This window comes from Sphaerodactylus townsendi, linkage group LG11 (genome assembly GCF_021028975.2).
Source record: "Sphaerodactylus townsendi isolate TG3544 linkage group LG11, MPM_Stown_v2.3, whole genome shotgun sequence".
Lineage (NCBI taxonomy): Eukaryota > Metazoa > Chordata > Lepidosauria > Squamata > Sphaerodactylidae > Sphaerodactylus > Sphaerodactylus townsendi.
The window spans coordinates 10,614,263-10,640,202 of NC_059435.1; the positions used below are offsets into that span (position 1 = coordinate 10,614,263).

Consider the following 25,940-nt stretch of genomic DNA (forward strand, 5'->3'; position numbering starts at 1 on the left):
CCTCTTCTGGGGATGCTGGCTGAGCTGGCCCTGGAGGTGAGCTCTGGGCCTGATGGGGGGGCGGGCTGAGCTGGCCTTAAGTCTGTAAGGCCATCAGAGGCCGGTGCGGCCGCAGCTGGTTCCTCATCCTCCAATGAGGTATTGCGGCTAGGTCTCGCTGAGTCAAAAGACCGGCATGACGGGCTATCATCCTCACTGTCAGACACAGTGGTGGAACAGACCCTGACATCTGCTTAGAAGCCACTATGAAGGGTGGGTGCAGGCTGGGGCACTCCCAAGGGTGGAGCTAATGTTCCAGCCTGGCAGTGTTAGCCCCTGTCCCTTTGGACTTGCTGCGCACAAGAGCAACATAGGCGATTGGTGGCAATGGGGTGATTTGGGCAGTGGGAGCGATTTTGTGTTTCTCTTCTTTCTGTGCCACCCAAACCTCCTCTGGAGGTGGTGTAGTGCTGCCTCTGCCATGTCACTCCCCCCGAACTGGATTGCACTGTTAGTCTGTGAGTGATGGTCTTCACACTTTTTTCCTCGACATATAAATGGTCTGCAAACGTTCAACATTTTATGTACATATGGTAGTATAAGAGGAGCAGTGGCTCAATAGTACAGCATCTTTGTAAGATTTTTTTTTGCCATCAAGTCACAGCATAAGAACATAAGAAACAGCCTGCTGGATCAGACCAGAGTCCATCTAGTCCAGCACTCTGCTACTCGCAGTGGCCCACCAGATGCCTTGGGGAGCTCACATGCAGGATATGAAAGCAATGGCCTTCTGCTGCTGCTGCTGCTGCTGCTCCCGAGCACCTGGTCCACTAAGGCATTTGCAATCTCAGATCAAGGAGGATCAAGATTGGTAGCCGTAGACCGACTTCTCCTCCATAAATCTGTCCAAGCCCCTTTTAAAGCTATCCAAGTTAGCAACCATCACCACCTCCTGTGGCAGCATATTCCAAGCACACTTATGGTGACCCGCAGGTCTGGGGTCCACACCTTTTTCCATTATTGTCTTTTCCAGTGATCCTTGTTTTTTCATAATGTCACCAAAGTACAATAGTTTTGTCATTTTAGTTCTTGAAACGTGTCCCTCGGGACTTTCTGAGGGTTGGGGAAGATAAAGGACTCCACGTCCCAGGGGTTTTTCCCTTTTTTATTACCCATTTTTCCAGCTTATTGAAAACCAATGCTTTCCTCAGCTTAAGCTTGTGGGTGGACATTTTCCTTTCTGCAGATTATCACACAGATGGGCTAGAACTGCTCCTAGTCAAGGATGGTCTATACTTCAGTGTGCCATTTAGCGAGAGCAGACTTTTGGCTCGAGATCTTTGTTGCCTATGTATACCAAGATCAGCTTTTGCAAGAAAATCCACAGGACAGCAAAATAAAGTTTAACAAATTTATTTAGGCATAATAGGGGTACACAGGCACACAGTAGTCCTAGGATATAAACAGTATTTAGGGGAGAGGTTTGGAATAGATGAAGGGAATTGGAAAATGAGGGTTATAATCACCTGATCTTGGAGCAGAATGGTTTGATGAACAGAGCTATGCAAACTGCACTAGCTCTGATAGAAGAATGAATAGTGTCTTGGGGACAATATCAACAGACAGAGAGGTGTTCAGAGACACTGGCTACTGGGAAAGGTGGCTACTTATAGGGAAAACAGACCCTCAGAGCTATGCAGAGTGGCCCTCAATTTCCCAGGACAAGGGGGAATCCTGCCTTTCCTGGGAAAGGCAAGAGAGGGACATTAACAAGTGTTGAGTCATTCATCTAATGGTTTAGCCTGATGGGCTAAACTGGGAGTGTCCAGAGGTGGGCAGAGTGCTGAGTCAACCATCTTGGCATGACACTGCCATGCACCCCACAGGTTGGCAGAATGGGTAGATGGCCATGCCACACTGTTGTCCTAAAACAGAGACCACCACCCATCCACCCTGGATCAATTTGGTAACAGTTGGAGGCTTTGTCTTATTATCAGGTCCCATTCTGATGGCAACAATGAGCAACCTCATTCCCCACCCTTCAAAAGCTCATTCCGCACCCCTCCTCATTCTCCACCCTTCAAAAGCTCATTCCCCACCCCTCCTCATTCTCCACCCTTCAAAAGCTCATTCCCCACCCCTCCTCATTCCCCACCCTTCAAAAGCTCATTCCCCACCCCTCCTCATTCCCCACCCTTCAAAAGCTCATTCCGCACCCCTCCTCATTCTCCACTCTTCAAAAGCTCATTCCCCACCCCTCCTCATTCCCCACCCTTCAAAAGCTCATTCCGCACCCCTCCTCATTCTCCACCCTTCAAAAGCTCATTCCCCACCCCTCCTCATTCCCCACCCTTCAAAAGCTCATTCCCCACCCCTCCTCATTCCCCACCCTTCAAAAGCTCATTCCCCACCCCTCCTCATTCCCCACCCTTCAAAAGCTGCTCAGTTCTCAAAGGACCCTTCAACCCTGGCAGACAACTCTATTTCCCAGGTGTTTTGGTGACCACAGTGCAATTTAATTTGGGCTGCAACCACACCGTTGTTGTCAATCAGCAACAGAAAATAGAACAGGATAGCCAAGGCAGCGAGGAGAGGTGGTCTGAAGTTAATGATACGCTGAGCCATAGCTTCCAAGACGTTTGGGCCCAGCTTGCAATTAGTCCAAATATTCCACACCGGGAAAGTTTAATCCAAAAGGCTCCAAAAATGCTGAGCGTTTGCTGCATGACTAGTCAGTACGTAACAGATCAGTCTTTCTACAAATTTACTGTGCTTGCTCACAGTTTCTCATCTTTGACTGTCACCCAAGTCATCAATGTTTTATTTAGCGATATTTCCAAAGAACTCCCTTGCAGAAAACTATCAGCTGTGCATTTTTATGACAGGATATAAACTTGCCTCTCTCTCTGTCTGATGTGGCCAGCTATACCCTTGATTCTTTAAAACGTTGCATTAATCTCGACAGGGGGATGTCAGCAATTTCGAAAGGAAAACAACAGAGGGACGCAAGGGAGTATTATTCTGTCGAAAGTTCTTCTCAAGACTCTTGCAAAGGATTTGTCAATATAATGTTATGACTTCCCTCGTTCGTGCACAAAGGACTGCTCATAAATGTAAAGCAACTTCTTGAGATTATTGGAGATGTTCAATATCGCCTACCAACTAGAAATTCAAAATCTTCTTCACACAGTCTTTTTAATAGCATGTTTTATAAACAAACTTCCATAACTAATTAGACAGACAGAAACCTTTATTGGCATAGTATGACTAATAACATGTCCTCTTGAACAGAAATGTATAGGAGATCCCTTAAGAATATTTCAGCCCCTTCGGGGATGGGGCGGTATAAAAATCAAATAAATAAATAAATAAATAAATAAATATTAATTTTTAACTGACCTCTTACCAAGGAACTCTATGTGGCATAACTGGTTACCCTCTCCCCACTGTGAAGTCAGACTGAGAGAGAAAGTGACAGCATACGATGGCTCATTCCGCACATGCAGAATAATGCACTTTCAAACTGCTTTCAGTGCTCTTTGAAGCTGTGCGGAATAGCAAAATCCACTTGCAAACAGTTGTGAAAGTGGTTTGAAAATGCATTATTTTGCGTGTGCGGAAGGGGTCGATGAGTTTCAATGGCCAAAAGGAGATTTCAGCCTGGCTATGGTTGATCCTGAACTGATACTCCTCTAGGTTTAATACTTGAAGATCTCTGTATGCTGTCACCCAGAGAGATTCTGCAAACCTTAAAAAGCAAACTTCTAGAACAGGAATATCATATCTTGTTGGGCCAAGCAAATAAATCATGCTCACCCCTTTCTGTCGGAATAGTACCAGAACAGGGGCACATAGCCAAATATCTTGAACTATTAACTGAACCCCAACAGAAATGGATTATTACAAGGGCCAGATGCAATACTTTTCCATCGGCCATTACAAAGGGTCGCTACCTATCGATCCCTCTCCAGGATCGGGTCTGTCCACACTGTAAAAACCAAGTGGAGACTCTTGCTCACATTATACTTGACTATCCAAGATATGTGGGTATTAGGAATTTCTCTCCTGGGCGGGTCTTAGACAAATCTGAGACACTGGCCCTTTCCCCACTTACTGTTTGCTGCACGCTACTCTGCCCAAATAGTGCGGGGTCCAGCGGTGCTCCCCACGAGTCCGGGTGGCGACAACACAGCCGCCCCGACTCTGCCGCTCTCCCGCCCCCTCAGCGCGAGTCATTTCTGGCGTTGATAAAACGGCACCTTTCATGACCCCGCGCCAGAAATGACTCGCGCTGCGGGTAGTGCGCACAAACAGTAAGTGGGGAAAGGCCCTCTGACAATTCTGTTGTGGAGCTTTTGTTAAATAACACAGAGGCCATGCTCTTGGAAAAAGTAGCAACATTTCTTTTACAAGTGACAAAATTTTCTAAGTAATGTCCAATGCTAGATACATTTTATCTGTCTGTGTTTTGAATGTACTTTTGATTTGTACTTCAGAAATGTCTGTAATGCTCTGGAGCCTATTTTAATATGCCTAATAAAGGTTATTGTATTGTAACTGATACTCTAACCCAGGGGTGTCCAAATCTGGCACAGCTAATGAGAATTATAGTCCACGAACACCTGAAGTGCCAGAGTTGGACACCTCTGCTCTAACCATTGCACAACTCCATCTCAAAAACTGATGATGCAAGTCTAGGGAAATTTAGGAAGATATATAAGTTTTCGCTTTTGCTCATTATTCCCCTGACAAAGCCAGCAAATCCCATATCATCTCAGGTGACCACTATGAGACACCACATTCAAAGACCAGACAGAGTTAACACTTCAGGTATCATGCTGGTCTCCATTAAAGGACAGACCCAGATCGCTGGCACAATTCACACTGGATGTCAATTTCCCATTCCAAAAACAGGATAATCTAACTACTGTAAGTTATGATGGGCTCCCTTTTTGATCCCACAGACCCAAAGATACTTTTGCAGACTTGTTGCCTGTTTGGAACGGTTAGCCATAATAGCCCCCCTCCCCTCCCCCTAGGATTCTGAAAATTCTCGGTGTGTGTTTGCCAGCTTATGAGTGTATTTTTATGATTTTTAAACCACTTAATAAAACTGTTACCCTTTTCCTTTCAATCCCGGTTTCAAGTGGATTTATTTGGGGAGTGACCGCTTTATAAATTTGTGAAGATTCCCTACCCGCCTCTCTCATCACAGGTCCTTTTCCAGACAATTCCCCCAACCATTAAAAGGAAACAGAGTGGACCAATTCAGGTAACTGTGTACAAAATCCATGAATACATTTTTTTTTTAAAGTTAGACTTCATTCTCTTGATTATTCAGCCATGCTCTGTTATTTTGGACTGTACCTTCCAGACTACAATTGGCATGAAAATTAGACTGTAATGATATGCATTTATCTTACTAAACCAAACTAAAATCAATGTCCTAGCATTGTTTCTGAAGGCATCTGAGGATGTCAGTCATTCAGTTCACAATGATTTTTGTCCTATGAGCAAAACCATCCCTTATGCTCCTGCAGATCCTTTATCAGTTTATTGTCTCTCTTCTTTCTCTTTCTAGGATGATACTCTATAATTATCCTGTTCTATGTAGTCGGACAAATCCACCTATGTGTTGTTTGTGCTGTTATAAATATAGCATTTGTTCACCGAAACAGTGGTGTTAATTGTCCACCTGATTAATCATTACACATGCATCCATTTTAAATATTATGAAAACTTAGTACTCAATCCTATGCACAGACCAAATTTTAGTCAGAGGACGTCACTCCAAATTAATTGACCACAGGATTACAACTTTCCCATCCCATGCATGTTTACTTGGCCATAACTCCAAAATCATTTACTACTGGGCAGAGTGAAAGTAACCTCAGGAAGCCCTGTATTTCATGAGAATCCATTTATTTAGGAATGTCATGAACTCACAAGAAGCAAGCCTGGAGAAGAAGAGAGTGAAGAGTTTTGGATTTATATCCCCCCTTTCTCTCCTGCAGGAGACTCAAAGGGGCTTACAATCTCCGTGCCCTTCCCCCCTCACAACAAACACCCTGTGAGGTAGGTGGGGCTGAGAGAGCTCCGAGAAGCTGTGACTAACCCAAGGTCACCCAGCTGGCGTGTGTGGGAGTGCCCAGGCTAATCTGAATTCCCCAGATAAGCCTCCACAGCTCAGGCGGCAGAGCAGGGAATCAAACCCGGTTCCTCCAGATTAGATACACGAGCTCTTAACCTCCTGCTCCACTGCTGCTCCCCTTCTGAGGAGTGAGGGGTCCAGTTTCAATGAAATTAGTCAACGTGACCATTTTAGCAATTGATGGAAGCCTATAAGCAGTTCATGAGACAGACTCTCCTTGCTTCCTCCTTGGCTAGCTATTAAAATGACAGGCATACGTCATTCACGTTGGCCAGAGTCCTAAGAATTACTTAGATTTGAATGTTTCAAAAGGTAGACAGGTTGGTCGGCAGTATTACAGCTAGACTGGAGTCCAGGGAGTTACTGGGCTCGAATCTTAGGTTTGCACAGATGGCCTTGAATTTTTGTTCCTTTCTTTTTAGCAGCAGAACTCCACGACTGTGGTTGCAATACCTCTGAGTCACGGGTGTCCAACGTTGGTGCCCCAGTTGTTCATGGACTACAATTCCCATCAGCCCCTGCCAGAATGGCCAGTTGGCCCTGCTCTAAGTTATAGGATTATTTGCAATACAGCATAAGGTCTGTCTGTTCTAGACAGCCAAAGTTGCTCTTGGTCCTTTGGAACTATGGCTTTGTGGCAATCATTAGAATGACCTAAAAGAAATGTAACTAGTTAGGATTTTACACGTCGGCTGAAGAAGAAGAGTTTGGATTTATATCCCCCCTTTCTCTCCTGTAGGAGACTCAAAGGGGCTTACAATCTCCTTGCCCTTCCCCCCTCACAACAAACACCCTGTGAGGTAGGTGGGGCTGAGAGAGCTCCGAGAAGCTGTGACTAGCCCAAGGTCACCCAGCTGGCATGTGTGGGAGTGCACAGGCTAATCTGAATTCCCCAGATAAGCCTCCACCGCTGAGGCGGCAGAGCAGAGAATCAAACCCGATTCCTCCAGATTAGATACACGAGCTCTTAACCTCCTACGCCACTGCTGCACTGATAAAAGAACATGGATTGCTCTTCATTGTTTATGCAAGATACGAGCTGTTTTACAATGACTATGCTTTTTTATTTGCATAGATAGACTATTAGACATAATTCTAGCAGTGCCTCCTGGTGTACAATTAAATAATAAAATAACAGAAAGCATTAACTCTTTCATTTGCATTCTAAAAATTGTTTCTTGTTTTTTAAAGCCCACTTTAAAAAAAAGATGTAAAAGGCCGTACCATACTGTTTCCAGTCCGCTTTTGAAGGCAGATTCTTCCATAGAATAAAGTTGTTCAGTTGGTTTAAGTAAGAAGGCAATGCATGGAATCCTTTCTGATTATACCATACCTAAAACATAAAGGGCAAAACATTTTAAAACCAGGAAGGACGACATTCAAGAGTCTCACTCTCTCAAGACTGAAGTATAATTGTATTTGTTTGTTTGTTTGTCTCTCTATGTATTTCTCTTATTGTCTACCATTCTTGCAGAGACTTGGGACTACTAAACAAAAATTATAATGAAAAGGATGATCATTCTCCCGATAATGCAATAGTCAGCCTGAGAGAGGGAAGACCCAGGGTTGGGTCTGCACAAAATTTCTGTTGATGAAAGGAATTTCCATTATTGGAATATGACTTCCTTACCTCCCACCCCTTCTTAGTGCAGCCCAAAATTCCCTCTGCATCATGCACCCCCTTGTCCTCTTGGAGCTACGCCTCTGTCAGGGATGTGAACAAGCTGAAACTGTCTAGACCTCCATTTTTTCCTTCCTCAAGATAAGCAGGCCTTTTCTTTTTGGCTTTAGAGTTGGGGTGGTAGCTCAGGATTCTCCAAGAAGTTGAGACCAGATAGAGACTCACTGGTGAGACAAGTCCTGGTTCAGCTCATGATTCCACATTCTGTGGGTCATTAGATTTGTGGCATAGACACAAAAATGAGGGAAGGAGACAATGTATGAGCATATAGACAGGAGATGACTCTGAGGAGGCATCTCTTACTCTCTGCTCCTTGAACAGCCGAGGCCAAACCCTTACCTAGAGCAGAAAGTATGAAAGAGGGGACAATTTGCATTATCAGCTAGACATTGTTTTAAGAGTACTAGTTTTGTTGTTCCTAAATGGGCCATGCCAGGAGCAGCAGTGGCGTAGTGGTTAAGAGCAGGTGCATTCTAATCTGGAGGAACCGGGTTTGATTCCTTGCTCTGCTGCTTGAGCTGTGGAGGTTTATCTGGGGAATTCAGATTAGCCTGTGCACTCCCACACACGCCAGGTGGGTGACCTTGGGCTAGTAACAGCTTTTCGGAGCTCTCTCAGCCCCACCCACCTCACAGGGTGTTTGTTGTGAGGGGCGAAGGGCAAGGAGACTGTAAGCCCCTTTTAGTCTTCTACAGGAGAGAAAGGGAGGATATAAATCCAAACTCCTGCTCCTGCTGCTCCTGCTCCTGCTGCTCCTCCTGCTCCTCCTCCCCTGCTGCTGCTGCTGCTGCTGCTGCTGCTGCTTCTCCTCCTCCTCCTCCTCCTCCTCCTCCTCCTCTTCAGCATATATATGCTTGTTGACAAACATGAGCAGCTGAGCAGGGTCCCAAGGCTCTTCTGCTTTGAGCTTCTCTCCCAATCCCACCCCTGTCTAAAATGAGGATGTGAGGAAGGCCAAGAAACAATTTTTTCCCCTAAAGTTATGTTACTGAGCTCATTTGGGATGCAACTACTTTCTGAATGTAACCTTGCTTATTGACAAGGAACAGGTGCTCTCCTGTTAATCAAGATTGCTCCATTCTGGAACAGTGAATTCATCCATTCCTAACCTATCTGCTCATTTTGTATTTGGGCAGTCAGGTTTTTTCCAGGTTTCTTTTTTTTTTAATTATGAGACCATGTTGACTGACTCATCTTGCCATAGAAGGGAATAATTTGCAATGTTCCAGTCAGAAGATTTCTAGATTGTAATAAATCACACAGTAGCTCTCTCTCATATCCCAATTCCTCATTTTTCTTCATAAAAGTCTGGGGAAATGGTATATTTTTTGTCACGTTTACAGGTCCAAAAGGTCAAAATAGAAGTGTGGTCATTAACTACCGAAAGGTTAATGCAATAAGTTAATACAACATCAGCCAAAAGTCACTTTGAGGCAGTATTTTAGATAATACTGTGGCCTTTTTAGAACTAATGCACAATTGTGTTCTGCCCAGGGGGGTAAAAAGAAGGGAGATTACTCAGCGACAGCATGGCTTTAATTTATTGTGGAACTGATAATGGGGGGAATGTGTTCCACATTTATTAAAAATACTAACAAAAGCTACTTGGCAGGTTATGCTGGAAGTAGCTGAAATAAACTGAAAGTGAGGAACATAAAATGTAGTCAGGAGAACACACTGTGGCCCTTTCCCCACTTACCTTAAGCCCCGTGCTACTCTCCTAAAGTAGCGCGGGGTCCAGCTGCACTCCCCACTTCAGGGGCGGCGAGAACGCAGCCGCCCGGACCCTGCCTCTCTCGCGCCCCCTCAGCATGCGTAATTCCTGGCGCCTTTTCAAATGGTGCCTTTTGATGACTCCTTGCAGAGCGCGGGGTCGTGGGGAAGCCAGGGCACACGCCAGGAATTGCGCGCGCTGGGAATTGCGCTCAGCAACCCTCCGACAAGGGTAAGTGGGGAAAGGGCCACAACTTATTGTTACCCATATTATTTTCATTTGCCAACCTGGAATACCAAGAATGGAAGACATTAAAGGAACTGACTAGCTCAGGACTGAAATCATCTCGAGCATATGCATCATGCCTAGGTGATCTCGGCAGTGGTGTAGCTACCACAGGGAGGGGTGGGGACCAGCGCCCCGGGCGAATGCTATTGGGGTCACATGGGGGACAGAAAATGTCCCCCCACATGCTTCCTTCTCCCCCCTTCACCCCGCCCCGCCAGGCTAAGAAGAGGCCACTGTCGGGCCAGACTCGCCCGGCCTGGTCCGGCCCGGCGGAGCCAAGTGGAGTTGCTGAAAATTTTGTGGCAAACAGATGAACATACTGGTATGGATAGCCATGTTCACTCATGAGCCAAGCCTTAAATGTCCCTGCCTTGCTGCTGTCCAACCTGAGCATTTGCTAAACAGCTTTGAGGCCGTTCAATAACTATGATGGTGGTGATTTTAGTCCTTACCATGCAGGGAGTCTGCATTTACACAGCAGGCGAAACTGCCTCTTCCTCAGCGTCCTGGATAGATTTTCTTTGGCATACCAAGCAAGTGAACATTTGCTCCCCCTTACCAATACAGCTTTCTTTTTGTGTTGTGCGACACAAAACCAGAAGAGTTTGGATTTATACTCTGCCTTTCTCTCCTGTAAAGAGTCCCAAAGCGATTTACAAACTCATTCCCTTCCTCACCCCACAATAAACACCTTGTGAGGTGGGCAGGGCTGAGAGAGTTCAGAGAGAACTGTGTCTAGCCCAACGTCATCCATCTGGCTTCACGTGTAGGAGCAGAGAAACAAACCCAGTTCACCAGATAAGAGTCCACCGCTCCTGTGGAGGAGTGGGGAATCAAACCTGGTTCTCCAGATTAGAGACCACTGCTCTTAACCAGTACACCACACTGACTTGGAGGCAGGCAATGGTAAGCCGCCTCCCACCATCTTTTGCCTTGAAAACCCTACAGGATCATCATAAGGCTGCTGTGACTGGACAGGAACCCCCTACCCCACCCCACCCCTTCCTTTCCTTATTGTTGCTATTAAGTTTATATTATTTGTTTTCTGAGCTGTGAGATGCTTTGAGTATAATGACTATATAGGAAGACATAAAACTGCCTTCTGTCTGTCTGTCTGCCTGCCCATAAGTTATCCGGCCCTTCCTGCACGGGATCTGGAGGGCTTTCTCTCGTCTCCATTTTATCCCAGAACAACTCAGTAAAGTAGGGGCCTTTCCCCACTTACCTTAAGCCCCGCGCTACTCTCCTCAAGTAGCGCAGGGTCCCCAGGCACTCCCCACGACAGGGGCAGTGACAGTGCAGCCGCCTCGCCGCTGCCGCTGTCACGCCCCCTCAGCGCGAGGCATCCCTGGCGCTTTTGCAAACGGCGCCTTTTGATGACATCGTGGGGATGCCCGGGTGCACGCCAGGGATGCCGCGCGCTGAGAGCAGCGCGCGGCATAGGGGGGATCGAGGAGAGTGGGGAAACGCCCTTTGTTAGGCTGAGGGAGTATGAGTGGTCCAAGGTCACTCAGCATGTTTCATGGAAGATGGGGGGTTGAACTTGTCTCTCCAAGATCCTGGTCTGATACTCTAATCACCATACAATGAATCCATCTACTAAAAGTCCACTGCTATCTGCATTGATCAATGGCAGTTCTGCAAACTCTCAGGCCGAGTCCCTTTTTTTGCATCACTACTACAGACCTTGAACTGTAGTCCTTGTGCATGCAAATCTGAGACTCTGCAGGAAAGCAACTATGGTCTGTCTCAAAAAAGATGTTAGGAGGGTTGTATACTCCTCTGCCACAGAACTCAATGTTTTAATTTTAATTTAATGGGGTTTTGTTTGTATGGGTTGTAAGAGGAAATTATGTTGTGCACCGCCCAGAGCCCTCCGGGGGTAGGGCGGTATATAAAACCAACCAACCAATCAATCAATCAATCAACATGCTGGACCTTCTTTGTTATAGAATCCTCTGCCTAGGTAGTAGTAGTAGTTGTAGTAGTAGTAGTAGAAGAAGAAGAAGAGGAGGAGGAGGAGGAGGAGAAGAAGAAGAGGAGGAGGAGGAGGAGGAGTTTGGATTTATATCCCCCCTTTCTCTCCTGCAGGAGACTCAAAGGGGCTTACAATCTCCTTGTCCTTCCCCCCTCACAACAAACACCCTGTGAGGTAGGTGGGGCTGAGAGAGCTCCGAGAAGCTGTGACTAGCCCAAGGTCACCCAGCTGGCGTGTGTGGGAGTGTACAGGCTAATCTGAATTCCCCAGATAAGCCTCCACAGCTCAGGCGGCAGAGCTGGGAATCAAACCCGGTTCCTCCAGATTAGATACACAAGCTCTTAACCTCCTACGCCACTGCTGCTGCTATTCAAAGGAGGTAGGTGCTAGTATTATTATTTTTATTATTTATTAAGCTTTTATACCGCCCCATCCCCAAAGGGCTCTGGGCGGTGTACCTACCTCCTTTGAATCTGTTTGAAAGTAAAAATTGCTCTTGTACCAAAGTACCATGTTCAGTGATACACAAAATAATGGTTTTGACAAAGGCAGCATGTAAAAATGAATGGTAATTCTTATATTCACTTGAGACGATATTCGAATGCAGAAGCATACAATTTTCTTGACCGCTGCACCTCAGCTGACCTTTTCTGAGACAAAGTATAATACGTGTTTAGTAAAAGGTATTTTGAAAATAGTCTCTACAAAGTGTAATGATTCTTTAAAAGCTAAAGATCACAAATGAGGTGTTATCTTTGTATGTTTTGTATTTTGAAATATGCTGCTACGAATGTTTCACTACAGTGGTTTGTAGTTCATAAACTAAGGGAGGGGAAACATTTAAAAAGAGAGTCTCGGTAAAAGAGGGACAGGGTTATAGATTTACTTCACTTACTTTAGCCACGGGCATGTAGTGTGACTTCCTTCCTTTTCTGATCTGTGGTTCAGTGGACAGTCTCTCTCCAAAAGACCAGCCTCCAAACCTGATAGTTCAAAAGAAGATTGTCAAACAGCAGCTATCGGTTTCTTGGTAAGATATGAAGTGATAATAAGAGCTGCCATTTTATCAGGTCATCCCCCTGCCCGTCAGATTAAAGCATAAAGTTCTGAGATATAAGACAATACTAGAACCAGGGGGCATTCATTGAAAATGCTGGGGGGAAGAATTAGGACTAATAAAAGGAAACACTTCTTCACGCAACGTGTGATTGGGGTTTGGAATATGCTGCCACAGGAGGTGGTGATGGCCACTAACCTGGATAGCTTTAAAAGGGGCTTGGACAGATTTATGGAGGAGAAGTCGATTTATGGCTACCAATCTTGATGCTCCTTGATTTGAGATTGCAAATGCCTTAGCAGACCAGGTGCTCGGGAGCAGCAGCAGCAGCAGCAGGCCATTGCTTTCACATCCTGCATATGAGCTCCCAAAGGCACCTGGTGGGCCACTGCGAGTAGCAGAGAGCTGGACTAGATGGACTCTGGTCTGATCCAGCAGGCTAGTTCTTATGTTCTTATGTCTATGCAAACTTGGAGCTATGAGGAAAGTTCTGCAGACTATTCGGCTTACCTTGCTTTGTTCAAAGGCCTGATTAAGTACTCTTCGAGGTTGAGAGCTGAAAGGTTGTACAGGGTGTGCTCTTTCTTGTTCTTCAGATAGGACACGGAGAAATTGAATGGTGGACATTTCTGGAAAACCACGTGCGTCAATCAGCTTTTGGAAGTCAACGCGTTTTATTTTCAGCTGTAATTTAAATTCCTGCTGGAGATTCTGCGCCTTGCTGCTCAGCTCTGCTGAATCTTTTTTTCTAACAGTGTCATCCTAAGCAGAGTTACACCTTCTAAATCCACTGAAGTAAATGGCCCGAGAAGGGTACAGCTTTGCTAAAGACAACGCACTGATAAGTGTTAAGAACCATTCAATGTACCACGCACAGAGGGACTTCCACATCCCTATGCTTTCAAAAGCTCTTCATAGAGGCATTCCTTCATGAGCAAGGAAAGAAACCTGGCGGCTTCCATGCATGAATAGGAGCACTTTATATGCATATATGGGCCTTTTTGGGTTCCGAATTCTGTAGTATGTTTATAGAATCCCTATGCAAGCCACTTCACAGTGACCTTTCTGAATAGGATATAAGCGTTTCAAGCAAATACTTAGTAAACTGTTAGAGAAGATTATAAACTTCTATGCTTGGAATTTTGGGAAGACTTAAAACAACATGAGAATGTTACTAACAGCACAATTCATTTGCTAAAGCTGAAATTATGGTGCAAAGAAGTAACCAGAGCCAGTGGGGTAGTGATTAAGAGCAGGCAGACGCTAATCTGGAGAACTGGGTTTGATTCCCCACTCCTCCACATGTGCGGTGGACTCTAAACTGGTGAATCAGGATTGTTTCCTCATTCCTACACATGAAGCCTACTGGGTGACCTTGTGCTAGTCACAGTTCTTTTCAAACTCTGTCAGCTCCACTTATTGCACAGGGTATTGTGGTGGGGAGGGGAAAGGAAGGTGATGTCAGGATGTGCTTTCCTGCCATCAAAGGAATCGGGCAGGGGCGAAGGTTCACACCTGCGTGAGTGTGGGGGTGCGGGGGGGCCAAAGGACCCTGCCTCTCTGATATATTAATGGATCTTTCTCTATATACTATTGCTATCCTTAGATGCTTGTAATTGTAGCCAACTAGAGGCAACTCTGGCACCTTCCCAGCACGGGAGAGCAGCAGGTGGCTGGGGACTATCACTGTGCTGACCTTGAGATGCTCCGCTCTCAAACATTCCTCTTTCCAACGAATCTTCTGTGAGAATCCAGGAGGGGGATTTCTGGTGGGAATCCTAGGGCCGTGGTGGCGAACCTTTGGCACTCCAGATGTTATGGACTACAATTCCCATCAGCCCCTGCCAGCATGGCCAATTGGAGTGCCAAAGGTTCGCCACCACTGTCCTAGGGGATAAAGACAACTGTGTTTCCGTAGCCCAGCAGAACTGACTTTGCCAAGGCCTTGCTTGGATCAATAAAGGCTTCTGATTCAACATCACGAGTTCATTTATTGTCCCCAGTCCCGAGACCTGACATCAAGCCAGTTCTGCTGAGTTCCATCAGAAAATATTACAGGGTACTGCATTTCAGGGGAGCGGGTAGAAATGGACCCTAATAAGGTGCATGATGTCATGCTGACTTCAGACACAGTAATAAATAGATACCAACTTGGGTCCTAAGATGCTCAGGTGAAAAATGGAGATGTAAATGGTTTAAACAAACAAACAAACAAACAAATAATAAAATAAAGTTTTAAATTATGGATAGGTGAGGGAAATTGAAGTTATTGAGCAGGAAGTCTCACATTTATTTTTAAGACATTTTGGCTCAGGTATGTTAATGTAATTGGAAATGAGAAAAAGAAAATGTTCATGATAGCTTTTTCTTCTAAAATAAAGTGGCAGTTCTTGTTGGGTTTTACAGCCTTGCTTGCATGCAGCAGCAGGGAGTTCTGGGAGATCTCCACAAACATTCTAAAGGCGACAGTTGGAAACCGTTGCTCCCTGACTGTTGCTGAGGAAAGATGTGTTCTGTTTAGCCAAAAAGGCTCTGACTGAAATGTTTAATACTGTAGACTATGCTTGAAATTGTAACCAAACTATGAACTGTGAATGTATTGATGTATAAGTGATACTTTGCTTGTGTATATAGTCTGTTTCTCTGGTCTCTTAGAGTAGTGTGACCATCCGTCCCTTTTTCGGCGGGACATTCACGCTTTTTAACAATTAGTCACGCCTCCCGAGGCATTTTAAAAAAGTCCCGACTTTTGGAGGCTGCAGCCGGTTTGTTTTCTTCAGTTCGGGCGAACCGGTTGTTAAAGATTAACTTCAAGTCCTTTGATGACTCTTCCTCAGGGTAATGATTAACTTCAACTTCAACTGACCCAGCTCTGTTTTCAAAAGGTTTCTGCGCCTGCTTAAGGATCTCCATGTCCAAGGATCTCCATGTCCGAATTGGGGTGGGGGGAACAGCCTGGCTGAAGAGGATCAGAATTCTGCAAAGCAGGAGCCACCCGGCAGCTTTATGAAAGAGTTAAAGTGATTTCTGCTTGATCAGAGTCAAAGGAAGCCCCTCTCTTGAAGAATAGTGCTTGCCTTCTGCCTCGGGCAGAGGGGGAATGGCAGCGGCGTTGGCCTGCTTTCGAGGAATTAAGCCTGCTCTTGGATTCTTGAGGAGCGAAGCTGACTGAAGCAGGGAAGCCAACCCCCCTCTGCCCGAGAGAGAAGATTAGCACCTTCTGCCTTGGGCAGAGGGGGAATGGCAGCGGCGTTGGCCTGCTCAGGGTCGCCTGCTCTTGCACTAAAGGAACAGACGGCTCTCGAGCAAAATTCCCTCTGCCCGAGAGAGAAGGTGCTTGCCTTCTGCCTCGGGCAGAGGGGAAATAACAGCGGCGTTGGCCTGCTCGGGGTCGCCTGCTCTTGCGTTGCGGGAACTGGCTGACCTCGAGCAGGGAAACCTCTGCCCGAGAGAGAAGGTGCTTACTTATGCCTCAGGCAGAGGGGGAATAGCAGCGGCGTTGGCCTGCTCGGAGTCGCCTGCTCGCTAACGTTCTGCGAACAGGTGACCTCGAGCAGGGAAGCCCCTCTGCCCGAGAGAGAAGGTGCTTGCCTTCTGCCTCGGGCAGAGGGAGACTCGTAGCAGCGTTGGCCTGCTCGGGGTCGCATACTCTTAGTTGCGGGAGCAAGCGGCCTCGAGCCGGTAGAAGCCCCTCTGCCCGAGAGAGAAGGTGCTTGTACCTTCTGCGCCTTGGGCCCAGAGGGGGAATGGCAGCGGCGTTGGCCTGCTCGGGGAGTGCGCCTGCTCTTGCGTTGCGGGAGCAGGCTGACCTCGAGCAGCGAAACCTCTGCTCAAGAGAGAAGGTGCTTGCCTTCTGCCTCGGGCAGAGGGGGAATGGTATGGCGTTAGCCTGCTCGCGGGAGTGCGCCTGCTCTTGCGTTGGAGGAGCAAGGCTGACCTCGAGCAGGGAAGGCTCTGCTCAAGAGAGAAGGTGCTTACCTTCTGCCTGCGGGCAGAGGGGGAATAACAGCGGCGTTAGCCTGCTTTCGAATTACCGCCTGCTCTCTCTTCGTTGAGGGAGCAGGCTGACTCGAGCTGAGAAGCCCCTCTGCCCGAGAGAGAAGGTGCTTGCCGCTGCAGGGCAGAGGGGAAATGGCAGCGGCGAAGCGCCTGCTTTCGGGGAAAGATTAGGCATAAAAAAACCCCAGAAACAAATGCCGAGGCTGGAGTTCCCCTCTCTGAGAGGAAAAGCTGGAGCCCCCTTTTCCCTGAGGAGAGGCTACCTCTCCAGAGAGTGGCGCTCCAGACTCCTTTGATCCATCCATCCCACGCCCCCATCAAGCTTTCTCTGCCCGTAATATCCGCAGGGTCCATGGGCAGTGACAGCTTTCCCATCCACCACCCTCAATCCCCATCAAGCTTTCATGGATCACAGGGTCCATGGCCTGCATCTGTGTCTGGCATCTTCAGAGGTATATCACAGAGGGATGTCACAGAGTGTATCACAGTGTGTAACAGACTTCCCTCTGTGATACACTTCTGAAGGTGCCAGACACAGATGCAGGTGAAATGTTAGGAATAAGATCCACCAGACCACGGCCACACAGCCCGGAAAACCCATCAGAACCTGTAAAACCTCAGTACTCAGGTTAAATTGCCGTATTGGCACTTCACGATAAATAAGTGAGTTTTGAGTTGCAGTTTGGGCACGCGGTCTCGAAAAGGTTCGCCATCACTGTTCTAAAACTATTACTGCTTAGCTCTCAGTATTCAAGATGGCGCCCACGTGGGGGGGCGTGGGATGGATGTATTCAAGATGGCGCCCACGTCGGAGCTCAGCAGCGGAGCTCCGCAACAATTGGATTTTTAAATTTAAATTCCCTCCGTTTTAGCCCACAGCGAGACTTCCATCTACTCTCACTGGGGTTTTATACTTTCTGGGCAGGGGATTTGGGGCTTTTGAAGACTGTATGTCTACTGGGAGAGTGCAATAACAACGGACTACGTGCAATAATAATAGACTGAGCTGAAACAGACCGAGACAACGGAATGAGAACTATCGAGCTGGCGGTCGGGCCCGGGGCTAACAGGCAATTTGACAACGAGGGATTGGTGGCAGCGACCCTCTCTGTTCTTCTTGCTTTGGTTGTGCCGAGCCGGGAAACCTGCAGCCAGAGAGAGCTGAGCGTGAAGCCCCGTAGCCGGGGGAAGCGGAGCGCAACGCCCGAAGCTGGAGTCGAAACCGATGCGTTTTGGCTGAGCCGGGAAACCTGCAGCCAGAGAGAACTGAGCGTGGAGCCCCGTAGTCAGGGGAGGCGGAGCGCAGCGCCCGAAGTTAGAGTTGAACCCGACGCGGCTTGGCGGAGCCTTGGAGCGTCCCGGCGGTCACGGTTGTGGCGCGGGGGATCAGTGGCAGAGATTCCCTTTTGCGTCGCCGAGGGACTGGTGGCAGGAGCCCCTTTCCATCTTCCAGCATGGACGCTCCCGGCCAGGGACCCCTGCAACGTGGTTCCCGAAGCGCGGCGGAGAGCGGTGCTTAGAACTGACGCCATAGAGCCCTGGCGGTTGTGGCATTGGGGGTCGGTGGGAGAGACCCCCTCCTGCCTTCTAACACGAACGCCGCCGGCTAGAACACCAGGCATTATAATACCAACAAGGACAACAACTTTTGGCATAACAGAGACAGTGCCGTGTTTCACCACAGGTGGCGGCAGAGAGCTGGGCCCTGTGGCCGAACTTGGTACTGCAGGAGCTGTGCTGTTGACGCAATTGTTCATCGTGCATATACAATGTGAGCTTGGCGAATATCAGCGGAAACGGCCTTTGGTGGTATACCAAGAAGCCAAGGGCCCCGGTGGAGGGGATAGTGCAATTACGGCTGGCTCGGGTGGTGTGAGCCCCGGTCCAGCCACTAACACTAGGAATTCTAGTATAGCAGAACCTTTTCATCACCGCCCATTGATTTTACTGAGAGCTAAGCAGTAATAACATCTCCCCAAGGGGTGTCGTCTCCTCTTGCTATAGCCTAGCACCCCTTAACTGACATTTTTCCCGACCCCTGGATATTAGCTCTGTAACCTAAGTGCCATAATTAGATGGCACCAGATTGTTTAATTTGACTGTTACAGACTGTTTCATAGTATAAACTGTAGATAGCCCACCAGCATCTGTATGAAAATTTTTTAGTGAGCTTAGATTGGGATTTGATAGATAAGATTAGTTTAGCCAGCTGAGCTGGATTATTTAGTGGGGACATTGGGTAGACTTGTTAGACAAGAGGGAGGCTGGTAGAGTTATGGGGGCACCCACCTTGGGGCTGGGGATCCCTGTGCTGATGGGACGGGGTAGATATTGCGGTAGGCGGCGGCCATATGATAGAAGACGCACGAGATGTAGCTATGCTCGTCCGCCTTCTGACCTCCGACCTATCCCGAGAGACGATGGTGGTTGGGTCCAGGGACACTCTGCTTCGTCTTTGGTGTTAATTAATGCCAGGTCCATCAATAATAAGACCACGGTGCTCCGAGATTTCCTCGGAGCCCACCAGGTGGACCTGGCATGTATCACCGAAACCTGGGTGCGCGAAGGTGAGACCGTCGCCTTGGGCGAGGTCGCGCCCCCAGGTTTCGCGTGTCTCCACCGATCGCGAACACAGGGCCGGGGAGGCGGTGTGGCTTTGTTCATCCGTGAGTCCATTCCCTTTAGGGCAGTCCCTGTCCCGGAGATCGCTGGCATGGAGTGTGTCGGCCTGGAGTGGTTGGCCTCGGAGAGGTTGGCTGTCCTTCTGGTGTACCGGTCGCCTAGCGCACCAGGAGACAGCCTGCCACGGCTGCTGGAGGTGGTGTCGGACTGGGCGTTGCGGTTCCCCAGACTTGTTGTCTTGGGGGACTTCAACGTCCATGTCGATGCCGCTTCATGTACAGCGGCCGCGGACCTAGTGTCATCCATGGCGACGCTAGGCCTCTCCCTAATAAACTTTGGCCCCACCCATGAGGCCGGGCACACGCTGGATCTGGTCTTTGGGTCGGGGATAAATTTGGTCGTATCCTCTATTGATAGAGTGCCATGGTCCGACCATTATGCCTTGAAGGTCCGGGTGGACTTGCCACACCGCCCCTGTCTAGGCGACGGGCTGATTTATGCCCGCCCGCGGAGACTTATGGATCCACTTGGTTTCCTGAATGCTCTTCGGGACCCTGAACCTGCCGGCACACTCGATGAGCAGGTGGAGGACTGGAATGCCCGGCTCTCCGATGCCATCGATGTTGTTGCCCCCCGGCGTCCTCTACGTCCCCGCTCTCGGCGTGCTCCATGGTATACAGAGGAGCTGCGCCGGATGAAACGGGGACTTAGACGTCTGGAGCGAGTGTGGAGGAAAACTCGTGACGAAGCTGCGCGAACATCTTATAGGACGTTTATGAAAGCCTATGAGATGGCGACGAAGGAAGCGAAGAGGGCTTTCTTCTCTTCCTCCCTCGCATCCGCTAGCTCTCGCCCAGCGCAATTGTTCCGTATAATTCGGTCATTGACCTCCTTATCGGAGAGATCATCAAATTCTCAATTGGATATCAGCTGTGAGGCATTTATGAGCTTTTTTGCGGATAAGGTTGCGTCGCTCCGCCATGACCTTCCACCCACGGTTGCTACAATTAGTGAACTGGAGACTCCCTTGCCGTCTTCGAGCCTCTGTTTGGCTCGGTTCTCCCCGCTCTCTGAAGCCGCTGTCGACAGGGCCTTAGCTGCTGTTAGACCTACTACCTGTCCTCTGGATCCGTGCCCGTCCTGGCTTGTTAAAGCTTGCCGAGCGGAGCTACGACCCCATCTGTTGAGTATAATCAATGGCTCCCTTGAGCAAGGAGTCTTCCCAGATGGGTTGAAGGAGGCAGTGGTCCACCCACTCTTAAAAAGACCATCGTTAGATCCGAGAGATCTGGCCAATTACCGCCCCGTTTCGAATCTTTCGTTTCTGGGGAAGGTAATTGAGAGAGTGGTGCTGGAGCAGCTTCAAGGCTTTCTGGATGACGCATCGGCTTTCGACCCCTTCCAGTCCGGCTTCCGTGCTGGGCATGGGACGGAGACTGTTCTCGTCGCCGTCACAGATACACTCCGTATCCAGCTTGACCGAGGCGGATCGGCGCTGCTGGTGTTGTTAGATCTTACCGCAGCGTTTGATATGGTCGACCATGACCTTTTGACCCACCGCCTGGCCGCCTCTGGAGTGCGGGGCACTGTCCTTCAATGGATAGCCTCGTTTCTCCAGGGTCGGAGTCAGCAAGTGAGGTGCGGGGATCAGGCCTCCCGGAAGTGCCCGCTTCAGTGCGGTGTACCCCAGGGGGCGCTATTATCCCCGCTGTTGTTTAACATCTATATGCGACCCCTTGCTCAGCTGGTGCGGAGTTTTGGGCTGATTTGTCATCAGTATGCAGATGACACTCAGCTCATTCTGTTGATGGAGGGGGGAGCAGCCGCCGCCCCTGCGGCTCTACAGCACTGTTTGGAGGCGGTTGCTGGTTGGTTGCGACAGAGCAGGTTACAACTGAACCCATCGAAGACGGAGATCCTCTGGCTTGGCCGCGAGGGGGAGAGAGGGCTTTTCCAGCCGCCGGTGTGGGAGGGGGCCACATTGGCGCCGACCCCCTCCGTCCGCAGCCTGGGGGTCCACCTGGATTTGTCTCTCTCAATGGAGACCCAGGTGGCCCATACAACCCGGGCTGCTTTTTTCCACCTCCGACAGGCCCGACGGCTGGCTCCCTTCCTCTCCCAAGCGGACCTAGCCACCGTGATCCACGCAACAGTCATCTCCAGATTGGACTATTGTAACTCGCTCTACGCGGGCCTTCCCTTGCGTTTGATCCGGAGATTAAAACTGGTCCAACATGCGGCGGCGCGTTTGCTGACAGGTAGCGCCACCTGGGACCATATCCAGCCTATATTACGCCAGCTGCACTGGCTTCCAGTAGAGTTCCGGATCATTTTCAAGGTGTTGGTATTAACCTTTAAGGCCTTACGCGGCCTGGGACCATCGTATCTTCGAGACCGCATCACCCCGTATGTCCCTGCACGGCCTCTCCGTTCGGTTGAGGCCAATTTACTGGTGGTCCCTGGCCCCTCAATGATGCGGCTGGCCTCCACGCGGGCCAGGGCCTTTACGGCTCTGGCCCCGGCCTGGTGGAACGCTCTCCCTCCAGCGGTCCGGGCCCTGCGGGACCTCAGTGAGTTCCGCAGGGCCTGTAAGACGGAGCTGTTCCGCCGGGCCTTTGGAGGCACTGGCCGCTGATGTGGTGCCCCCCATCCTGGCCCTCCTGGCCCTCGTCCGACCCTGACATCTGGGTCGTTTGCCAACCAATGAGACCACTATGCCTCCCTCTGGGGGGTGGGGTGGGGGTGGGGAGGGAATTTTAAAATTAAGCTGCTGGACGCCACTTGTATTCCTATTTCTTTGTTAAATATTGTTCGCTGCTTTTAACGTTTTAATTCTGTGTTGTTGCTTTTACCTGCTGTACACCGCCCAGAGCCCTTCGGGGATGGGGCGGTATAAAAGCCTCATAAAATAAAATAAATAAATAAATAAATAAAATAAAACTACCTGTTGCTCCAGAGGGAAGAGTTATACAGTGTTCCCCCGCCACCGGCTGCGCTTATAATGGGCAAAATGCAGGCAGAGGTGAAAGCAAAGTGGTGGTGGAGCCTCGTTGCTAGAGATGTGGATATATTCAGAAGTAAGTCCCACTGAGTTCCATAAGAATCTCTTTCATTGCCAAGTAATGATAGAGAGGCTTGCACGAGAGTCCTGCAAACTCTGTGTGACTTACTTCCGAGCAAGCATGCAAGTGACTAGCCTCTTTAATTATTTTCATAGCTCGCCTGCGAGTTCAGGCTTCTAATTTTTTTTTTTTTTACTGAGTTAAAAACGTGTTTTGACACCTGAAAAGAGTTTTTTTGCTGAGTGTTCAAGAGGAATGATCCAGAGCTGGAGCAAGGCTTGGGGAGGGGCGAGAGATCTTAATATAACATGAAGGACATTATGAAGGGGATAGATAATATTCACATAAGAGTTAAGTTGTTATATTTTTGTCTCTGTTTTTAACCTTTACTTCATGTAATCACATTAATGTGGAAATATTATCATCATTGCTAGAAGTTGGAAATACTTACATAAAAATATAAAAACATTACTTCCAATCGCTTAGTTTCTAATTTAAAAAATATGACTTCATGTTTTATTCTTGTGTTTTTGTTTTCCTGGATGGGGGGTTGAGGTTGGTGAATTGATTTTGGGTTCCCACCCTCCCCCCACCCCTAACCACCCTTTCCCATTTCTCCCAATTCCTAACCATCCCTTGTCACCTTCTCCTATCCTTACCTACCCTCTCCCACCCTGAGCTATGCGATTTGATGGTGATTTTAGTGACAGTGCAAAAATTATGAGGATCCACAAGGATTCATGCTTCCTGCTGGTTTTTATACCATGGATCATGGGATGCATGGTTGTTGTGTTCAGACATGTATTAAGGGCTTGGGCTTTGATTTGATGGTGATTTCTAGTTCCTTGGTGCAAAAATCTTGAGGGTCCATGTTCTTCAAGCAGATTTTTGTACCACTGCAGCACCGCAGAGCATGGGATGATGTGGTTGTTGTGTCAAAACATGCTGCCAGGGGCATGAGCTTCGTGATGTGCTGGTGGATTTTGGGGTGACCAAGTATAAAAATCATGAGGATCTATGAGGATTCGTGTGTTTTAAATCCACACTTTCGTGCCATGGTGGTGCAATGGAGAATGGGATGCAGGATTATTGTGTTTAGACATCTGTCTAGATGTATGAGCTGTGATGTGCAGGTGATTTTGGGGTGACTAAGTGGAGAAATCACAAGGATCCATGTTTCCAAGCATGTTTTTGTGCCACTGCAGCACTACCTAAAATGTAATGAGTGATTGCCAGTGTTCAGACATGTGTGGGCTAATGGCTGGAGTTTTGATGTGCTGGTGATTTTGGGATGACTCTAGTGGCCAAAATCATGAGGATTTGTGTTTTTCATGCAGGTTTTTGTGCCACTGCCACAGAGCATGAGATGCTTGATTGTTTTGGTGTTGCCTGTAGACTAAGACATGTTCTATAGTTTCATGGTGGTTTTAATTTTTTATTCTAATGCAAAAATTATATGAATTCATGAGGTTCCACTTAATTCGCTCTGGATCTGGCTTTTACCCAGATTTGTGAATTGGGGCATGTTCTATAATGTGATGGTGACTTTGAAATAACCTTTGAGGTAAAAAAATCCCTTTTTTTTGGTCATGGTGGGGGAGGGTGGCTATGTATCGGGGCGCAAAACTCAGATTTTGCCCCTCGGCCTCCATTTTCCCTAGCTATGCCCTGGTTGTAAGAACACTCCGGCAGTTGCAAGCTGTACAATGCCGAAGGACCCGCTATCTTCCTGTTTCTATGATACTGAAGCGCGAAGCAGTATTCAGATTTTGATTTGTACACTTACAATTCTACTTTCAGTCATCAAATCCTATGAAAGTTTGTCAAGATCTTTAAACAGACTTTTGTAGTAAGCAGCCTTGCTGCAATAATTTTGACTGCTTTGCCTTTATATACCAGTCAGATCATTAAAATTACCTAAAATGCTTTTAAAAGTCCAAAGTAATTCATACATGTGCAAAGTTCCGGTAAAACATCGGTAAAGACAGTGAATGCAATGATTCTGTTTGTAGTAACTTTCTAAATGGAGAATTTTTTATCAGTTATCTTCTTTCTTATAGAATGTTGATTAGAACTTCTTAGTTGTGTCCTTTTGTAACCCAACTGAAAAGTCTCCTCTTTTTCAGAGAATGCTTAATAGCGGTTTGTTTATGAATCCTAAAAGTGTAGCAGTGCAGCAGAAACAAAGCCGAGAGTAGTGCCACTTTAAAGGGCCAACAGGATTTGTTGTTGTGGCATCAGCTTTTGTGGATTACAAGCGTTCATTTTTCAGATGTATGCAAACTCTTTTCCTGCAATAAATCTTAAGATTAAATATGCTGACATTATGCAATACTATACATATAGGTTTTGCATTAGCCTTTAGAGTGTCTTCTGCTGTCCTTAGCATGATGTCTCAAGCGGGTTCTGGCAAAAAAATCTCCAAAAATTCCCACCTCTTAATTTCTTATGATGAGTGGTGATCCATCAAAACCATGATGGTTACGTGATGTAGAAGGGACAACTATATTCAGATGTATGTTCTTCTGTGCTGTGTGCTTGCATACACTGGCTGTGTCTTGTTTTTTGTGTGTAATGGATGTAGGGAGAGATGTGATCTGTAGCAATAAGGGCAGTGACACAATTGTCTCAGCACAATTGGTCCTAGTGTAACTCTTGATCGCATTCTGAATCCCCCCCACCCAGTAGTAATATGAAAAAAAACTAGGTTCTCTCTGCCCTCCACATGATATTGTAAGGGTCATCCTTTAAGAACCCACAGTTTTAAAAATTCTTTTGGTTTTGAATTAATTGGTTTAGGTAGGTTCAGTGTTAAAGGCCTTTGCAAAATTGAAGGACAGTGTTTGGTCATGGAAGATAAATTCTACGATACTTTCAGTTCAGGAACCAAAGTGTTGCAACAAATCATAATATTTAATTGAATCCCACAAAAGATCTCTGTTTTACTTATTTATTTCCAGCAAATAGCACTTAATCTTCAGAGGATAGAAAGTTGGTCAGTTGACTTGTCAAAGCACTTTTTAAAGTCAAGAATGCCACTGTACACCTTTTTTTGTTTATTGTAGGGGCATTTGTTTAAAAAAGCAAGAAATAAGGTCTGTATGGCTGATTATTCACTGGTGCTCTGCTCCACAGCAAGGATACATTTCTTTTGGGCCTCGCGCCCCCCCCCCCCCCAGTGGTGTCCCTCTTTACCAATGTTAAAATCTGGTCACCTTATCTTAGAGCCTCACACTTGGGACTCTCAGTAGAGTCAAACAGATTGAGAATAAAATGGAATACTAATATTGAACAACAGTTCATTAGCTGGTTCAACTCAGACATAGGTAGGTTGACAAAAGCTGAACTTTTAAAACAGGTTAATAAAGGGTCAATACTAAAGGGGTACGAGGAACTTGTACAAACCCGC

General features: G+C 47.5%; 1 protein-coding gene across 1 annotated transcript in view; it reads right to left on the bottom strand.

Moving 5' to 3' along the window:
- ABCA13 (ATP binding cassette subfamily A member 13) overlaps positions 1-25,940 on the bottom strand; it is a 155,970-nt gene that overhangs the window by 116,422 nt on the left and 13,608 nt on the right. Inside the window, exons 3-5 of the mRNA XM_048511828.1 lie at positions 13,359-13,477; positions 12,687-12,774; positions 7,355-7,463 (exon numbers count right to left, since the gene is read on the bottom strand). Coding sequence (XP_048367785.1) covers positions 7,355-7,463; positions 12,687-12,774; positions 13,359-13,477 — 316 coding nt within the window. The remainder of the gene's footprint in view (positions 1-7,354; positions 7,464-12,686; positions 12,775-13,358; positions 13,478-25,940) is intronic.